Consider the following 18,592-nt stretch of genomic DNA (forward strand, 5'->3'; position numbering starts at 1 on the left):
CAATATGTATTGTTTTTTTTTTTTTTTTATTTTGCTTATAATAAATTAAACACTATATAATTTTATAGTTTTATAAATAATAATAATAATAATATGATATCCAATAAAATTTCAGATAGTAACGAAATTAGTGTTGAAAATAAAAGCAAATATAGTGATATCGAGTATCTTACACGTGTCAAATTAGCAGCAGCCTATAGATTGGTTGCCCATTATAAATGGGATGAGGTTATTTATAATCATTTAACAGCAAGAATTCCAGGTACCGATTATATACTTTTAAATCCATTCGGAATGAGATTCGATGAAGTTACAGCAAGCAGTTTAGTTAAATTAGATTTAGAAGGTAATATTATCGATGAAGGATCCAGTAATTTGGGTATCAATAGCACAGGTTATGTAATTCACGGTGCCATTCATCGTGCACGTCCAGATATCGAATCGACCATGCATACTCATGTCAATGACGTAGTTGCCGTCGCATGCTATAAAGAAGGTTTATTGCCAATCAGCCAAAATGCATTAATTGTCGGTGATGTATCTTACCACGATTACGAGGGCATCTCTGTCAATCTAGAAGAGCAAGGTCGTATCGTCAAATCATTAGGTTCAGAAAATAAATGTTTAATTTTACGTAATCACGGTATTGTAACTTGTGGCAACTGTGTAGAGGAGGCCTTCTATTTCCTCTATCAATTAACCAAAGCTTGCGAAATCCAAGTTAAAATGTTAAGTATCGTTGGTGGCGATACCTCAAAACTTACAATTCCATCCGAGGAAATTAAAGATTTTGTTATTAAAACTGCTCGTTCATTCACAAAACAAGGTAATGGTAAAAAAGAATTTAAAGCTTTGTATAGATTAATTGAAACTATTGATGACAGCTTTAAAAATTAAAAATTAAAAATATTCACCAAAACAAACTTTTCTTTAAAGGACAAAGAATAAATAAAAGTTTTTATATCCTTTATTTCTAAAATATTTTTTATTTTACAAATTTAATTTAATTTAGTTTTCTTCTTTTTTTTCTTCCTCTTCCTCTTGTTGTTTTTTAACTAAACCCATTAAATTAAATCTAATTTCCTCTGGATTTTCTTCAATCATTTTATTTAAGACAGTTGCAACATCTTTTAATAGTGTTTCTTGTGTTGATGGACCGTGATTAACTGCAAATGGTTTTCTACCATCTAATTCATATAAGTGACCATCGACCTAAATTATTTTAAAAAAAAAGAAAAGGGTTAGTTTTATTTTCTATTTAAAATTGATTTAACTGTACCACCACCACCAATAATTACATGAACAAATGAGACAAAATGTAAAACGATTATTTCATCTTCACTTGGTACAGATGATTGACCTTGTTGAGCACTGATTTCGTGTGATTTTTCGATTTCTGAATTTTGCATTAATGAAATGGCTCTTTCTTCGGTAGTTAGGGAGCCAGTTTTTTCTAAAAATTGTTTAAAGAAACCATCTTCATTGAATTCTATAACATCTGAATTGTTTAAAACTGAATGAATAACACCAATTGTTCCACATGCATTACCAATATATTGTTTCATAAAATAAACATTATCTGATAAAATTTGACCATTTTTATTAATTTCTTCTTGTAATATTCTTCTTTTTTCTTCATACTAAAATATTTGTATAATAATAATAGTTATTGATTAATATTTGTTTTAATTTTTAAAAATAAATTAATATTTGATTTTGATTTTGATATTGATATTGATATTGATATTGATTTTCTATTTACATACAGCATTTGTAATTGGGAATAATAACAATACAGCAGCACATGGTTTTGGTACCATATCTAATAATTCATCTTCGGTACCATATATATCACAGAATTCCCAATCTTTAGAAACACCTAAATTTTGCATAAATGAAGTTAAAACATCTGGGTTGGCTTCGAGTGGGATCCAGTTCTTTTGAGTTTCAATTAATTGTTGTTCTGACATTGCTAAAGCTATTTATAATTTATTATTAGTGTTATTAATATATTGGTGTGTGACGATAATATTAATTTTTTATTGATAAAAAAAATCTTTTTTAAATTTATATTAAAAAAAAAAATTTTGAAAAAATTAAAAAAAAAAAATATAAAAAAAATAAAAAAAAAATATTAATAAAAATAAAATAAAATTTTAATAAAATGTTAAGAAATAAGTTTTATGTCTATTTAAAGTATTTTAAAATACTGTATTTCGTTGACTCTTTGTCTAGTCAGCAAATATTTATTTTATCATTTATTAAATAATAGTATTTTTTTTTTTTTTTTTAAATTTCTATAAATAAATTTTTAAAATTCAAAAAATAAATATAAAAATGAATACCAGATCAATTTTTTTTTTTATAAAATTATTTTTAACACACATAATAACACAAAAAAAGATAAAAATAAATTTGTAGTTTTAAAATTTTAATTTACAAAATTTTTTTTTTTTATTTTTTTTTTTTATTTATTTTATTATTTAATTAAAATTTAATAAATTAAACCTCTATTCTTAATATAATATAATAAAAAAAATAAATAGTATTAAAATAACTTTTGGTTTTTTATTAGAGTTTTATAAATAAAATAGTAATAAAAATGGAAGAAATAAAAAATATTAATAAAAAAAGTAATAATGAATTCGTTTATAAAACAATAGATGATAATAATTTTAATATTTTAAACATCCTAAATAAAAATGTGAATTCAAATAATACTTGTTTAATAGTAATTGATATGTTGAATATATTTGTACGTAAATCAGGTGATTTGTATCATGAAAACTATAAAAAAATGATACCAGGTATTAATAGAATGATATCGTTATCAAGAGAAAATAACATGCCAATTATATTTTTACAACATTCATATAGGGATATGGATAAGCCAGATAGACTATTACAGGTTTTCAAAGTAGAAAATTTATTAATTGGTTCCTTTGGTGTTCAGATTTATAAAAAGTTAGATGTGCAACATGGAAAAGACTACATTATACAGAAACGTAGATATAGCGGGTTCTTTGGTACAGATCTAGATTTAATACTCAGGGAAAATCACATAGAAAATCTAATTGTTGTGGGCTGTAAAACAAACAATTGCGTTAGGGCTTTGGTTCAAGATGCATTCAATTTAAACTACAACACCATAATTCCTCACAATTTAATCACAACTGATGACGACCTAATTCACCAAGTCAATTTAAAAGATATGATTGATTTTTTTTCAATAAACTATATTAGTGAAGAAAAAATCAAAGAATTATTAAAAAACAAATAAATAATAAATAAATCTCTTTTTTTTTTTTTCTTTAATAAACTTTATTATTAATATTTTTAAAATTAATTAAAAATTATGATGAAAATGATTGAACACCATTATTTTTTGGTGGAGCTGGGGGTATTGGGGGCGGTGCAAAAGTTGCTCCTTTATTTTTGCCAAAACTGACGACCAATGGTCTTTTTGAGCCATATTGACCTAAACCTATAGAAATTAATATTTTATCAAAATAATATTAATAATAAAAATAATATTAATAATAATAACAATAATAATAATAAAATAATTACCTAACATTTTCTAAAATAAAAATTGATTAGTTTTTTATTTTTTTTTTTTTTTTTTATTTTTTTTTTAAAACTGCACGCATCAGTTTTGAATAAAAAAAAAAAACTTTTAAAAAAAAAAACAAAAAAAATTATAAAATTTAAAAACCAAAACACCGAAAGGGTTTGATTTTCCAAATATCAAAAGACATACCTTTTCGAAAAAATAAATTTCAAAAAAAAAAAAAAAAGATATTTTAAAAAAATTTTTATTTTTTATTTATCTATTCAAAAAATATATATACGTTTAAATTAATGTTTAATTGAATTATTATTTATTTATTTATTTATTTATTTATTTTAAGTGGGATTTCACATGAAAAATTTGTACTACCAGCGGGATAAGGCACCAAAAAAGACCAGCATAATTTCTTACTAAGATTTGATTATTTACTTGATGATACACTTGTTAACTATTTTCAACTTTATCGAAATCATAAATTGAAACTTTGAATGGAAGGATAAAATTAATAATTTAGTTTTCTTCTAGTTCATAGGTGAAACAACGAAAGAAAATATAAAACTATTAATTTTATTTCCACCGATTTCAATATGAATCAATATCCATATGGTTAGCAAGGTATCGATCGGATCCATTATGATCTAGCATTTAATTTATCCATTGCTTGTTTGTGTTCACAGGAGAGTTGAACTACAGCTAATTGTTCTGATAAAAGCTTTTTTTCAAGCATTTGGATAATTTCATCTTTTTCTGATAATGTCTCTTCTAATTTATTTGATTTTCTAAATTGATTTTCCAATTTAGCTTTGATTGAGTCTCTTTCTTCGACCAATTTATATTGTTCAATATCATTTCCTTGAAGAATTTGTCTTTGTTGGTTAGCTAAGGTTTGATATTGTCTAATTTCAAGTGATTGGACATTTTTGAGATTGGATAACTTTTCTAATTCACTTTTGTTCTTTTGGTCGAGGACTTCTTGTTTTTTAGCGAGAACTGAAAGATGATCATGGTGGACTCTTTTCTCTACTTCTAATCCAGAGATTTCATTATTTAATCTAAAAATTGTTAATGGATAATTATTTTCTAACTCTTGATTGGCTTGTTGTTGATTTTGTTTTTTTAAATCTTCTATTTGATTTAAACATTTATATAAAAAGCCTAATAATAAACAAATGATTACGACAAAAGAGAAAGAACCAATATTTAAAAAATCCATTATTATATTATACTGTAGATTAGAGTGAATGGTGATTGGGAAATTATTAAGTGGTGCTGAAAATAATACTATTAATATAAAAAATTATTTGTGATATAAATTTTATTATTGAATAGAATATTATAATAAATAAATAAATAAATAAATAAATAAATGTATATTATTATTTGTATATTTAAAAAATAATAAAGAAAAAAAAAAAAAAAAAAGTTTCTTTCGAGTTGAAACAAAAAAAAAATTATAAAAATTAAAAAAATAAAATTAAAAAATTAAAATATTAAAATTTAAAAAAAATAAAAAAAAAAATGAAATTTACCACAAAAAGAAATTAATATGTAGTGATTAAAAAAGAAAATGGGGGTTATAACCACCCACAGTTTTATAAATGAAGTTCAAATTTTTTTTAAAAAAGATAATTTAAATTTTAATATATAATTTATTTTTTCGAAATTTTATTTAAAACTGGAATAAATATCACCTCTATGATCATTATTTTATAATAATAGGAAGATAATTGTGTCATATCAACAAAGCAATTGTAAAAGAAACACATCACCAGATAAAATTCTTTTTTCTTATAAAGTTCCTATATAACCCTGTTTTGTTATTATTAAATATTTTGCAGCATTAGTGTTAATCCACATTCTCTTTTACTTTGAACCTATAAGTACTAAAACTTTTAAGTTTTTAGTGAAATTAAAAATTTAGTTAATATTAAAATAATTAATATGAAATAATAAAAATTAATAAAAAGAAAAATATTTTTTAAAAATAAAAATAGTGATTGATGTTTTATAAAAAGGTAAAAATTGTGTTAATGTTACATTTTTTATTTAATTAAAATATTAATTATTATTTAAATATTAAATGAGGTGAAATTTATTATAATATACAGTGGATTTATTTATTTGAGTCCAGAATGTTGCTGCTTTAGCATAATATTTACTTTTAAATAATGGACCATTAGGGATTTTAAAGAGTGAAATAAATCATTATATACCTTAAATATAATAATGTGTTTCACTCCGTAAAATAATAAAAAATAATAATATGTTTTTGTTAATTATAATTAATAATAATCATAATTAAAAATTTTTTTATTGAACTTCTAATATTGTTTTTTTATTTTTTTAATAAATTATAATTTTTAAATTTTAAATTTTTTTTTTTTTTTAAAAATTTATTAAAATTTATTAAAATTTATTAAAATTTATAAAAATTTATTTTTTTCTTCACACTCACACTCACACTTTTATTTATATAATAATCTTATTTTTTTTTTTTTGTAAATTGTAGAAATAACCTTTGTTTATAATCAATTTTTTACAAACCATATTTCATTAAAAAAAAAAAAAAAAAAAGTTAAAATGATTTTTTCAATAGTTGGAGCTATCTCCTTTTTTTTATTTTTATTTTTTATCTCAAAATACTACACCAATACCAACAATAACTCACCACAATCACCACAATCACCACAATCACCACAATCATCACAACCACCACAACCACATCAACCACCACAACCACCACAATCACCACAATCACCACAACCAAAATGTACTGCATCAATCCCCAATTATAGAAAACTATTTCAAGATATGGATGCTTACGAAAAACAACAACAACAAGAAGAAGAACAACAACAACCACAATCTCCACAACCACAACCAAAAAGCAATGCATCAATCCCTAATTATAGAAAACTATTTCAAGATATGGATGCATATGAAAACCTACAACAACAAGAACAACAACCACCATATTCACATTCAAATGCACAATCAAACAGCTACCCAGATTTAAATAAAGCCAATTCTCGTTATACTACTGGTAGTCTTCCATCAAAATATCAACCACAACAACCACAACAACCACAATATTCTCATTCAACCACACAAACAAACAACTATCCTAATTTTAATAGAAGCCAATCACGTTATACTACAGGTAGTGTTCCATCAACCAGCCAAAAACAGCACGATCAACCACACATAAATCCAAACCCACAACCACAACATAAACCATCAAGTGCACATTCTTTTAACTACCCAACATTTAATAGGGAACAATCACGTTATAGTGCTGCTGGTAATTCTACATCCACCGATTCACCACAACAATGCCCACAACAACCACAACAACCATTTAAACCATCAAGGGCAGAATCGAATTACCCAGCATTTAATAGTGCACACTCACGTTTCAATACAACAGACGGACCAAAACCAGTAAATACTCCATCAACCAACCAACAGCAAAAAGCACACAGATCAGAATATCCATCAGTCAATAAAGAACAATCCCGTTACAAGTGTGCAAGTTCAACAACAAATACTCCAGCTTTCAATTCTGCAAATAAAGAAAAATTAGAAAGAGAAAAAGCAGAAAAAGAACGTATTGAAATAGAAAGATTGGAAAAAGAAAAGATGGAAAAAGAAAAGTTGGAAAAGGAAAGAATAGAAAGAGTCCGTGTAGAAAAGGAACGTGTAGAAAAAGAAAGATTAGAGAAAGAAAGATTAGAGAAAGAAAGATTAGAGAAAGAAATAATAGAAAAAGAAAAAATAGAAAGGGAGCGTTTAGAAAAAGAAGAGGTTAACGAATGTTGTATTTGTTATACCAAATTAAACTCCGAGAATTCCACCTCGATAGATTGCTCCCATAAATTTTGCTACGGATGCATCAGTAAATGGTACAAAATAGAAAGGACATGCCCATTGTGTAGAAAAATATTCTATTATATTCAAGTAAGTATTTCATACATTAATATTTATACATAATAAATAAAAAATATATATTAATTTATTTTATTATTTAATTGCAGAGAGAGGGCCGTTGTCCAATAGATGTTGAATTAGATAGAATTCTTCAAAAATATAGTTCTGAAAATAATTCCGAAGAAGAGTCCAATGAAGAGTCCAAAGAAGAGTCTGATGATGATGATGATCATTCCGTTTATGAGTCAGATTTCGATCCAGAAGATCACTCCGTTTATGAATCAGATTTCGATTCCAATAATCATATCAATCATGATTTATCTTCTGGTAGCAATGAAGAACTAGACTCTATGGATCTCGATTAATGAAATAGATGGCGATGAGATTAATAACTAAATCGTGTCATTCAATGTTTCAATTAATGAACAAGATGGCGATAAAATTATTAATTAAATCGTTTCAAATATTTCTTTAAAATCGATGAAAATAATTTACAATTCAGAAATAATCACATTATCATCAACATATAGTATAAATAATAAATCATATAGTTCAACTCTTTTGAAAAAAGCTCGAAAATGTACCAGTAAATTCAAATTATCATGTAGAAAGCAAAATATTAAGGTAACAATAATGACATCATTAAAATAATTATATTTATATTTAAATATAAAAGAAACTAATATTTAATTTTAATATTTATAGTTAAATTCTAAATCTTTATTTTTCCGAATCAATACGTTTTTTGTCTAAGGTCTCTAATCAAACATTGGGTTTATGTTAAATAAATAGTCAACACAAAGTGCACCATAATCATCATGGTATCCATCTACACCAACTTTTATCACATTTTTCTTTTGATGGCTCGCAAGCATTTATTTTAAATCACCACTACCACCACCTCAGTACTTAAATGGAACCACCTCGCAAATCACACTCAAAATAATAATCCAGTAGTATAACCACAACCACAAATTCAACTTTTACAACACATACCAAGAACTTCACCGCTTCAGTACACTTTACCACCAATTCAAATTTTTATAACAGAATCTGTTTAACAGATAAATATTTTTATTTTTTAATAAACACAAAAAAAACCTATATTTTTAACAAATGGTAAAAACAACCACAATCCATTATAATTACAAGTAAGTAAATTATAAACAACCAATCTATATAGATTGAAAAAACCAATTAAGATTCAAACATAATTACTAACCAAATCAATTGCTTCTAATAGGTCATTAATACCACCGAAAGAATTTACTCAGATCATGATGTCTTATAGCTAGTAGAATTAATCCTTTTAAAATTTCGATTCACATGTCATTTAGCTAATTGTTCATTGTTTATACCGATTCAAAGTAGAAATTGTCTGTAGATAAATTATAAATAGCCAAACTTTCCATTGCTCCATCAATCACTCATCATAACCACCCTCCTTTACAAAATCGAGAAGTGGATTCCCAAGTATATTTATACATAGATGTTATTCAATTATTATATCATGCAAATCAGTTTATTACCAATAATACATTGCTCTGGCCAAGAAATTATGGTAGTCATCTTATGGTTTACATAAACAAAAGAATTAGTGGTCCCACACCAATCCACGAGTAATTTATATCGAAAGTTTCTTATATCATCAGGTCGGTGGTTTAATATCATCAAATAATTGTGGTTAAATAAATAAAATGTATATATTTTTATAAAAAAAACTAATTAAAATTTTTAAAAAAACCAAACTTTTTATCTTTTTATTTTATTCATTTATTTTATTTTATTATAAATCATGAGAAAAAATCAAAGAATTATTAAAAAACAAATAAATCATAAATAAAACTCTTTTTTTTTTTTTTTTTTCTTTAATAAACTTTATTATTTAAAATTAATTAAAAATTATGGTGAAAATGATTTAACACCATTGTTTGTTGGTGGAGGTGGGGGTGGTGTTGGGGGCGGTGCAAAAGCTGCTCCTTTATTTTTAGGTGAGATGAACGTTGATCTTTTTGAACCTAATTCGTTAGAACCTATTAAAATTAAAAATTAATATTTCATCAAAAAAATAATAAAAATAAAGATAAAAATAATAATAATAATAATATAGATACCATGTAAAAACATTTTCGAAAATTCAAATTGATTGGAGTGTATATTTTTAAAAATTAATATATTTTTTTTTTTTTAAAACTGCATGCATCAGTTTTGAATAAAAAAAAAAAAAACTTTTAAAAAAAAAAACAAAAAAAATTATAAAATTCAAAAACCAAAACACCGAAAGGGTTTGTTTTTCCAAATATCAAAAGACATACCTTTTCAAAATAAAATTTCAAAAAAAAAAAGATATTTTATTAACCTATTATTATAAAATAATGATCATAGTGGTGATATTTATTCCAGTTTAAAATAATATTTCGAATAAAAAATAAATTATAAAATAAAATTTAAATTATCTTTTTTAAAAATAATATTTGAACTTTATTTAAATACTGTGGGTGGTTATAACCCCATTTTCTTTTTTAATCACTACATATTAATTTCTTTTTGTGGTAAATTTCAATTTTTTTTAAATTTTAATATTTTAATTTTTTAATTTTTAATTTTTTAATTTTTATTTTTTTAATTTTTATAATTTTTTTTTTGTTGCAACTCGAAAGAAACTTTTTTTTTTTTTTTTTTTTTAATTATTTTTTTAATATTCAAATAATAATATACATTTACTTATTTATTTATTATAATATTCTATTCAATAATAAAATTTATATCACAAATAATTTTTTATATAAATAGTATTATTTTCAGCACCATCAAATAATTTCCCAATCACCATTCACTCTAATCTACAGTATAATATAATAATGGATTTTTTAAATATTGGTTCTTTCTCTTTTGTCATAATCATTTGTTTATTATTAGGCTTTTTATATAAATGTTTAAATCAAATAGAAGATTTAAAAAAACAAAATCAACAACAAGCCAATAAAGAGTTAGAAAATAACTATCCATTAACAATTTTCAGATTAAATAATGAACTCTCTGGATTAGAAGTAGAGAAAAGAGTCCACCATGATCATCTTTCAGCTCTCGCTAAAAAACAAGAAGTCCTCGACCAAAAGAACAAAAGTGAATTAGAAAAATTATCCAATCTCAAAAATGTCCAATCACTTGAAATTAAACAATATCAAACCTTAGCTAACCAACAAAGACAAATCCTTCAAGGAAATGATATTGAACAATATAAATTGGTCGAAGAAAGAGACTCAATCAAAGCTAAATTGGAAAATCAATTTAGAAAATCAAATGTATTAGAAGAGACATTATCAAAAAAAGATGAAATTATCCAAATGCTTGAAAAAAAGCTTTTATCAGAACAATTAGCTGTAGTTCAACTCTCCTGTGAACACAAACAAGCAATGGATAAATTAAATCTTAGATCATAATGGATCCGATCGATACCTTGCTAACCATATGGATATTGATTCATATTGAAATCGGTGGAGATAAAATTAATAGTTTTATATTTTCTTTCGTTGTTTCACCTATGAACTAGAAGAAAACTAAATTATTAATTTTATCCTTCCATTCAAAGTTTCAATTAATGATTTCGATAAGGTTGAAAACAGTTAACAAGTGTATCATCAAGGAAATAATCAAATATTAGTAAGAAATTATGCTGGTCTTTTTTGGTGCCTTATCGTAATTACTATCATTATTATTTAATTTTTAATTATTATTTATAAATGATCGTAAAAAAAAATCATCTACTATCCAGCTTATAACCCATCTTTGTGTATTTCCTTGAGATAACTCTGCTGTAAAAAATTTTGAATTGGGTAATCCAAAATTATTCTTTAGTAACTCCAATAGTGGTTTTAAATTACCTTTCCTTCCAACCATTGAGCTGTAGAATTGGAATTTGATTTTCTATTTTAAAACAAGGCTTTCTTCAATTATCTTTTTAATAAATAAATACTGTCGGCCTTTTTTCCAAATTTTAAAGAGCTAACATCGATATCCAATCCTAAAAAACTCCAATTTTTAAATAATTTAACACCTAGCAATGGAAATATACATGATATACCCGTACCGCTATTTAAGAAACTATGTTAGTGAACTATTCTTTTTTAAAAATTAATAAAAATATACATACATTATTTACATCAATACCCAAAACATTTAGTTTTTCGTTAACCAGATGACCATAATGGCGCGATATGTCTCTTAAATGGATTGCTTGAAAAATTGGTCTATACTTATCCCAAAATTATTTACATTCAGATTTGCTAATTGAGGATTTACCATCGAAATAAAACTTTTGGAATATTTGAATTCCCAACTGTGAGATTTTTTCTTGATCTCTTTTGATTGATGAGTTGCTGTTAAAATATGACTGTGAAGAATATTTGCAAATAACTCCCATGGGATCTCGTCTTTAGAGTTGAAGCTTCGGTGATTAAAAGTTTACCTGCAACCTCGGCCCATTGAGACTCATTTGTAATAACGATAACTTGGTTACTTGGTATACTTTCAACTTGTTTCTCTACAGCTTTACCCGAGGTCTTTTATATTTAATTTGCGACAAATCTAAGACTTGATGGTTGACATTATTTTTAAACTCTGCTTTCATGTGTATTTAAATGTGATTATGCATTTTCTAAAGTTGGTACTTTTTTTGTTTTTTTCTTTCTTTGAGGTTGTTGTCTCGCTTTTATTACTGCACTAAATATAACTTGTGAGTATGGTTGTTGGGTGTCATTTAATGCGGCGCAACATTCTGGCTTCTTTCTATTTATAATATATTTCAATTCGCTATGTAAAATTTCAACTACTCTAAGCAGAATGAAATAGAAATATATTTATCAGCATTTAATCTAAAATATTCGGTATTAACACAATCATCTATTATAATTCTAAAAAATATTAAAATAAATAAATAAAAATCTATTTTTAAAAATAAAACAAATTTTTTTTTTTTTTTTTTTAATTTTTTTTTTTTAATTAATCTTTTTTTTTTAATTTTTATTTTTTATAATTATCAAAAAACGTAAATAAATAAATAAATAAATAAATAAATAAATAAATAAATAAATAAATAAATAAATAAATAAATAAATAAATAAATAAATAAATAAATAAATAAATGTATAATGATGAAATATTCTTTAAAGTTTTTAGAAACATATTTTTAAAAACATTGATATTTTCATTTTTAAAAAGGGATAGATCAGGACATAGTTACAATGGCACAACAAATATGTTAAAAATGTTAAAAAAAAATAAAATTGAAATGATATTAGATAAAATAAAATCTAATCATTTTATTTATTTTAACTACACTGTTTTTTCTCAGATATGGGATCACGACTTTGAAAAGTTATTTGTGCCATTTGTTAATAAATATAAAAATACAATAAAAAATTTTACTCCATTAGAAAAATCAATAACCTTTAAATCATTAAATCATACAAAATATTTCATAAATATGTATTGTTTTAATAATAACGATAACAATAATAATAATAATAATAATGATAATAATAATAATATCCATCCATCATATAAAATTTTTGAATTATTTCAAAAATCACTGGAATCAGGGTCAATAGAGACATCAAGATATTTACTTCAATTAATAAATGAAAATAGAGCAAATTTTGACAAGGATTTGGGTAGTTTCAGTAGCATTATTGATAATGAAGGTGTTTTAAAAGTAATGAACTTTAATCCTTGCAACTTTGAAAATTATTTTTATTCACTTGTCGAAAATTTAACTCAAGAGAAATACGATTTTATAAAGAATGAATTAAAGGTCGATTTAGAGTCTCTAATAGTCAAAAATAAACATCTTGCAAAAGTAAAAGTTAGATCAAATGGAGAAGAACCATTTTTAATAAACTCCGAAATGAAAGTACCAAGCATTGATTTACTTTTATTATCAAACGGATTCAATTTAAGAATTTTACACGAGGTGGGGATTTGTGTAGATAATATAGATCATGCAAAAATATACGTTTTAAGAGCATCAAAAAAGTATTCATCTCATATACTTCCAGCTTTAATCCATCTTTCAAATAACCGAGACATTAAAAAGCTAAGCACTTTTATTCAAAGAATCGAAGAAATTTTAAATAAAAAGATGGATATAATCTATCTATTAGGCCCATTCATCATTTATTATCATTTAAAGAAAGGAAACTTCCAAGAAATCGAAGACATAAACACTTATGGCACCGACAAAAACAGGGATTTTGTTAAAAAAATACTAAGACAATTTTCAGTTTCAAAATTTTCAATTGCAGCATATATTTTTTTAAAAAGGATAGAGGCAGATGAAACCTTTTATATGTTTGAAAAGGAAAGTAGTTTTGACATAAAAATAAATAAAAAAGTAATGAATCATGAAATAGCTTTGGATTTTTTCGACTACATTTATTCAAAAAAAGATTTCGAGTTTATTACAATTTTTTTGGAATCAATTTCACAGAACTATAGTATACAGTTTATTAAAACCCTTCTTGATAAAAATAATAATTTTAAAGACCTACTTCAAAATAGTTTTCTATTAAAGGAGCAGCCATTTTATGTTAGGGAAAAGGAAGATTCAAGCGATTTGAGCGATTCAAACGAGTCAAACGAGTCAAGCGAGTCGAGCATAGATTTTAGTGATGAAAGTAATATATTCAAGGATGACAAAGTAATATATGAAAGAATTAAAAGAATTAAAATTGATAAATTATTTCAAAATCGTAGATATAAACAAGTTTTGGATTTAGTCAAAGAAGGCGGTAGAAAATTAGGAGTCGTCCCATCAATTTCATTTTATAAATTATTTGATAAAGCAATTCCATTTGAATGGTTTGAAAAATTATTTACACCATTGATCGAATCATTTTTTTTTGGAAATTTACATCGAGTAATAGAAGTTTGTTGTGAAAGATTTGATATATTTGAATTTATTTGGGAACACTATTTTATATCAATAGAAAGTAAAAAGAAATTTATAATTATTCTTTTATCAAACAGTCACAACACCCACCTTTTTTTTTTATTAGAATACATAATCAAAGAGAAGATTGATTTCATCACAAATTACATCTACAATGAAAACAAAAACAAAAACGAAAATGAAAAAGAAAATAAAGAAGATGAATATTACTCTCAAGTAGATTCAGAGGAAGAATATGACGAAGAAGAAGAGGAAGATGATGGGTCATATGGGTTATATGACGAGGAAGATGATGGATCATATCTGGATGAAGACTATGACGAGGAGGAGGAGTTTAGATATGGATTTGAGGAATATCAAAATCGAAAGGAAGAATATGAAGAAATTGAAATTCCTTTCAAAGGTTATAAAATCGATGCATTATTTAAAAGAACTCTTTTTGATGGAAATATAAAACTACTCAAAACACTTCAATCAGCATTCCCATCATACAGATTCAAAATAGATTCAAAGGAATTTCAACAAATTATGGAAAATGTTTATATCCATCATAAATGCAATGTTCTTGAATATCTATACGAAAATAACTATATCACAAATTTAGTAGAAATAATAAAAGAAATCAACCAATTTAAAAAAGATGAAAACTACTATTTAAAAGTTAATCATTATGGTTATTCTGCATCATTTTTATTATTACTACAACATATAATAAAACAACAAATAAAATAAAATATATAAAGAAAATAAAATAAAATATAAAAAAAAAAAAAAACTAAATAAAAGAAAATGAATGTTAAACTTTAATATTATTTTAATTATTGTTAATATTTGCATTATTTAAAAAATATTTAAATACTTTTGATCTTTATTATTGATGTAGATGAGGCATATCGCGGAAGTGATAAAAATTTAGCAGAGGAAAAAATAAATCAATATTAAATTAGTGTATACGCAAAAATGGTTGTAAGTTTAACAAATTTTATTTTAAATTAATTTTTAGAGAATATTATTTTTTTATTTGGGTTTTTTTTTTAAAATTTTTTTTTTTAAAATTATTATCATTATAATTATCAACAACTTTATAAAATGAATACTATCAATTAAAGAAAAACAATAAATGAATTAAATCAAAGTCGAGGAAAATTGTATCTGAAGAACTCTTTTCGATTGATAGTGATATGTATGCAAGACTTGAAAATAAACATTATGGAATATCAATAGAAGAGGTTATAAGTTTGTTTTATTTCAATAAATTATAAATCATAGTAATACAAAAATGAAAGAGACAGATTCTATTCGGTTCAATCAACAGCAAAATTTACAGATGATCAAATTAAAAGAATTGCAGGTGAAATGAGTGATATTAGTTATGATTTGGTAGAAGGAATTAAAGTTTGCACCCTTGATGAAACAATATAAAAATAGATCTTAGATTCAGACTCAAAAGAGAAATATATTCAAGATAATAATAAATCTCCAATTTTGTGTATACCTCGTAAACCTCATGCAAATGGTCTCTTAAGATTTATGGTTGAACCTTTTTAGAACTTATTCATCATTTGACATCCCCTAAAAAAGCCCAGTATCACAATCTAAAAGAGGGTCTTTTAAAGAATTCAAATATCCATTTATTATAGAGTTTTGAAACAAGTTAGATAATGAAATTAATCACTCATGTAGTGTTGGTCATGTATTAGAAAGTATAAAGATCTTAAATTTCATTTAGTTGGTGATAGTGCATTTTTTCCAAAGATAGTTTAAATAAAGGTTGGTTGGCAACAATTTCAGATTCCTCAAGGAGCAATATTAACAGATTGCTCAAAGATACATTAAAAGATTATAGAAGTTGGATTGCAATTGAGCTTAATGTTTATTATAAAGTCAGTAAAATTGATGAAAGAGACGAAAAAGTTGCTACATTTAAATCAATTGCAACCACTGGTTTTAAAATCAAAATCGTGAAGTTAATCCAAACAAAGGTTCTAATAATAGTGATTATTATCAGAAGCATTTAAAAAAGATATTTTAAAATCATATTCGTTGGTTAAACTCAAAAACTTAAAATTTATTTTTTATTCATCCACAAGTCCTGTATTTTAACTACGCATCATCTTTTTTTAGATCAATCAATTATGCTCTACATTATCATATTCGTAGAATATTTAATAAAGATATTACAAACATAGTCTTTTCTTATTTTATTTTATTTTATTTTTTTTTTTTAATTTTTATATAATTTTTTTTTTTAATTTATATTTCATGTTGATCTTTATATAACAAATAATTATAAATAAAATCATATATTATGTATATAATAAATGAAATATTTACAAGCAATTATATTATACTGTAGATTAGAGTGAATGGTGATTGGGAAACTATTTGATGGTGCTGAAAATAATACTATTTATATAAAAAATTATTGAATAGAATATTATAATAAATAAATAAATAAATAAATAAATGTATATTATTATTTGAATATTAAAAAAATAAAGAAAAAAAAAAAAAAAAAAAGTTTCTTTTGAGTTGCAACAAAAAAATTAAAAAAATAAAAATTAAAAAATTAAAATATTAAAATATTAAAATTTAAAAAAAATAAAAAAAAAAAGGAAATTTCCCCCAAAAAGAAATTAATATGTGGGGATTAAAAAAGAATAGGGGGTTATAACCACCCACAGTATTTAAAAAAAGTCCAAATATTTTTTTTAAAAAAAAATAATTTAAATTTTATTATATAATTTATTTTTTATTCGAAATATTATTTTTAACTGGAATAAATATCACCTCTATGATCATTATTTTATAATAATAGGTAGATAATTGTGTCATATCAATAAAGCAATTGTAAAAGAAACACATCACCAGATAAAATTCTTTTTTCTTATAAAGTACCTCTATAACCCTGTTTTGTTATTTTGCATTAGTGTTAATCCACATACTCTTTTACTTTGTTCCTATAAGAAATAAAGCTTTAATTTTTAGTGAAATTAAAATTTAGTAATATTAAAATAATTATATGAAATAATAAAAATTAATAAAAAGAAAAAAAAAAAAAATTTATAAAAAAAAAAAAATATTTTTTAAAATTAAATAAAGTGATTGATGTTTTATAAAAAGGTAAAAAATGTGTTACATTTTTTATTTAATTAAAAAATTTAGTTTTATTTAAATTTTAAATGAGTGAAATTTATTATAATATACAGTGTGTTTTTTTATTTGAGTCCAGAATGTTGCTGTTTTGGCCTTTTCTATTAGCTTATATAAAAATAAAGAAAATAAAATTTGTATTGTGATGTATATTATATTTACTTTTAAATAATGGACCATTAGGGATTTTAAAGAGTGAAATAAATCATTATATTTAAGGTATATAGAAATTTTGAAAAAAATAAAAAATTTATATTTTTTTTAATTATTAATTTTTATTATAACAAAAAAACTTCATTAATATTTTTTAATTTTCACAAAATTTATATATATAATAATGAATTTCACTCGGAATATAATAAAAAATAATAATATGTTTTTGTTAATTATAATTAATAATAATCATAATTAAAATTTTTTTTAATTGAACTTCTATTAAATTAAATCAATTTTTTTTTATTTTTTTAATTTTTAAATTTTAAAATTTTTTTTTTTTTAAAAATTTATTAAAATTTATTAAAATTTATTAAAATTTATTAAAATTTTTTTTTTTCTTCACACTCACACTCACACTTTCATTAATATAATAATCTTATTTTTTTTTTTTGTAAATAGTAGAAATAACCTTTGTTTATAATCAATTTTTTACAAACCATATTTCATTAAAAAAAAAAAAAAAAAAGTTAAAATGATTTTTTCAATAGTTGGAGCTATCTCCTTTTTTTTATTTTTATTTTTTATCTCAAAATACTACACCAATACCAACATTAACCCACCACAACCACCACAACCACCACAATCAACACAATCAACACAACCACCACAATCACCACAATCACCACAATCACCACAATCACCACAATCACCACAACCAAAACGTACTGCATCAATCCCCAATTATAGAAAACTATTTCAAGATATGGATGCATACGAAAAACAACAACAACAAGAAGAAGAACAACAACAACCACAATCTCCACAACCACAACCAA

The 18,592-nt window shown here is 23.5% G+C and overlaps 9 protein-coding genes across 9 annotated transcripts in view; 6 read left to right on the plus strand and 3 right to left on the minus strand.

Moving 5' to 3' along the window:
- Nucleotides 1–93: 93 nt before the first annotated feature.
- Nucleotides 94–897, plus strand: DICPUDRAFT_74198 (uncharacterized protein; the record flags this gene model as incomplete). The annotated part of the gene is made up of 1 exon (XM_003283149.1): nt 94–897. The coding sequence occupies one exon, from the start codon at nt 94–96 to the stop codon at nt 895–897; it is 804 nt and encodes a 267-aa protein (XP_003283197.1).
- Nucleotides 898–1,008: 111 nt separating this feature from the next.
- Nucleotides 1,009–1,970, minus strand: DICPUDRAFT_146855 (uncharacterized protein; the record flags this gene model as incomplete). Its single annotated transcript, XM_003283190.1, has 3 exons — nt 1,009–1,212; nt 1,299–1,640; nt 1,767–1,970. The coding sequence occupies 3 exons, from the start codon at nt 1,968–1,970 to the stop codon at nt 1,009–1,011; spliced, it is 750 nt and encodes a 249-aa protein (XP_003283238.1).
- Nucleotides 1,971–2,164: 194 nt separating this feature from the next.
- On the plus strand, nt 2,165–3,280 carry DICPUDRAFT_146856 (uncharacterized protein; the record flags this gene model as incomplete). Its single annotated transcript, XM_003283150.1, has 2 exons — nt 2,165–2,196; nt 2,635–3,280. 2 exons carry the CDS (start codon nt 2,165–2,167, stop codon nt 3,278–3,280), a joined length of 678 nt encoding a protein of 225 aa, XP_003283198.1.
- Nucleotides 3,281–4,202: 922 nt separating this feature from the next.
- DICPUDRAFT_74201 (uncharacterized protein) lies at nt 4,203–4,784 on the minus strand (the record flags this gene model as incomplete). The annotated part of the gene is made up of 1 exon (XM_003283191.1): nt 4,203–4,784. The coding sequence occupies one exon, from the start codon at nt 4,782–4,784 to the stop codon at nt 4,203–4,205; it is 582 nt and encodes a 193-aa protein (XP_003283239.1).
- Nucleotides 4,785–6,151: 1,367 nt separating this feature from the next.
- On the plus strand, nt 6,152–7,863 carry DICPUDRAFT_146859 (uncharacterized protein; the record flags this gene model as incomplete). The annotated part of the gene is made up of 2 exons (XM_003283151.1): nt 6,152–7,528; nt 7,606–7,863. 2 exons carry the CDS (start codon nt 6,152–6,154, stop codon nt 7,861–7,863), a joined length of 1,635 nt encoding a protein of 544 aa, XP_003283199.1.
- Nucleotides 7,864–10,359: 2,496 nt separating this feature from the next.
- On the plus strand, nt 10,360–10,941 carry DICPUDRAFT_74203 (uncharacterized protein; the record flags this gene model as incomplete). The annotated part of the gene is made up of 1 exon (XM_003283152.1): nt 10,360–10,941. One exon carries the CDS (start codon nt 10,360–10,362, stop codon nt 10,939–10,941), a length of 582 nt encoding a protein of 193 aa, XP_003283200.1.
- A 283-nt stretch (nt 10,942–11,224) lies between these two features.
- Nucleotides 11,225–11,921, minus strand: DICPUDRAFT_74204 (uncharacterized protein; the record flags this gene model as incomplete). The annotated part of the gene is made up of 3 exons (XM_003283192.1): nt 11,225–11,425; nt 11,652–11,734; nt 11,774–11,921. 3 exons carry the CDS (start codon nt 11,919–11,921, stop codon nt 11,225–11,227), a joined length of 432 nt encoding a protein of 143 aa, XP_003283240.1.
- A 720-nt stretch (nt 11,922–12,641) lies between these two features.
- Nucleotides 12,642–15,179, plus strand: DICPUDRAFT_74205 (uncharacterized protein; the record flags this gene model as incomplete). The annotated part of the gene is made up of 1 exon (XM_003283153.1): nt 12,642–15,179. One exon carries the CDS (start codon nt 12,642–12,644, stop codon nt 15,177–15,179), a length of 2,538 nt encoding a protein of 845 aa, XP_003283201.1.
- A 3,109-nt stretch (nt 15,180–18,288) lies between these two features.
- DICPUDRAFT_74206 (uncharacterized protein) overlaps nt 18,289–18,592 on the plus strand; it is a gene marked incomplete at both ends in the record, with an annotated part of 1,720 nt that continues 1,416 nt past the window's right edge. Inside the window, one exon of the mRNA XM_003283154.1 lies at nt 18,289–18,478. Within this exon, the coding sequence (XP_003283202.1) occupies nt 18,289–18,478 (190 nt within the window). The remainder of the gene's footprint in view (nt 18,479–18,592) is intronic.

Source organism: Dictyostelium purpureum (assembly GCF_000190715.1).
Source record: "Dictyostelium purpureum unplaced genomic scaffold DICPUscaffold_4, whole genome shotgun sequence".
Classification (NCBI taxonomy): domain Eukaryota; phylum Evosea; class Eumycetozoa; order Dictyosteliales; family Dictyosteliaceae; genus Dictyostelium; species Dictyostelium purpureum.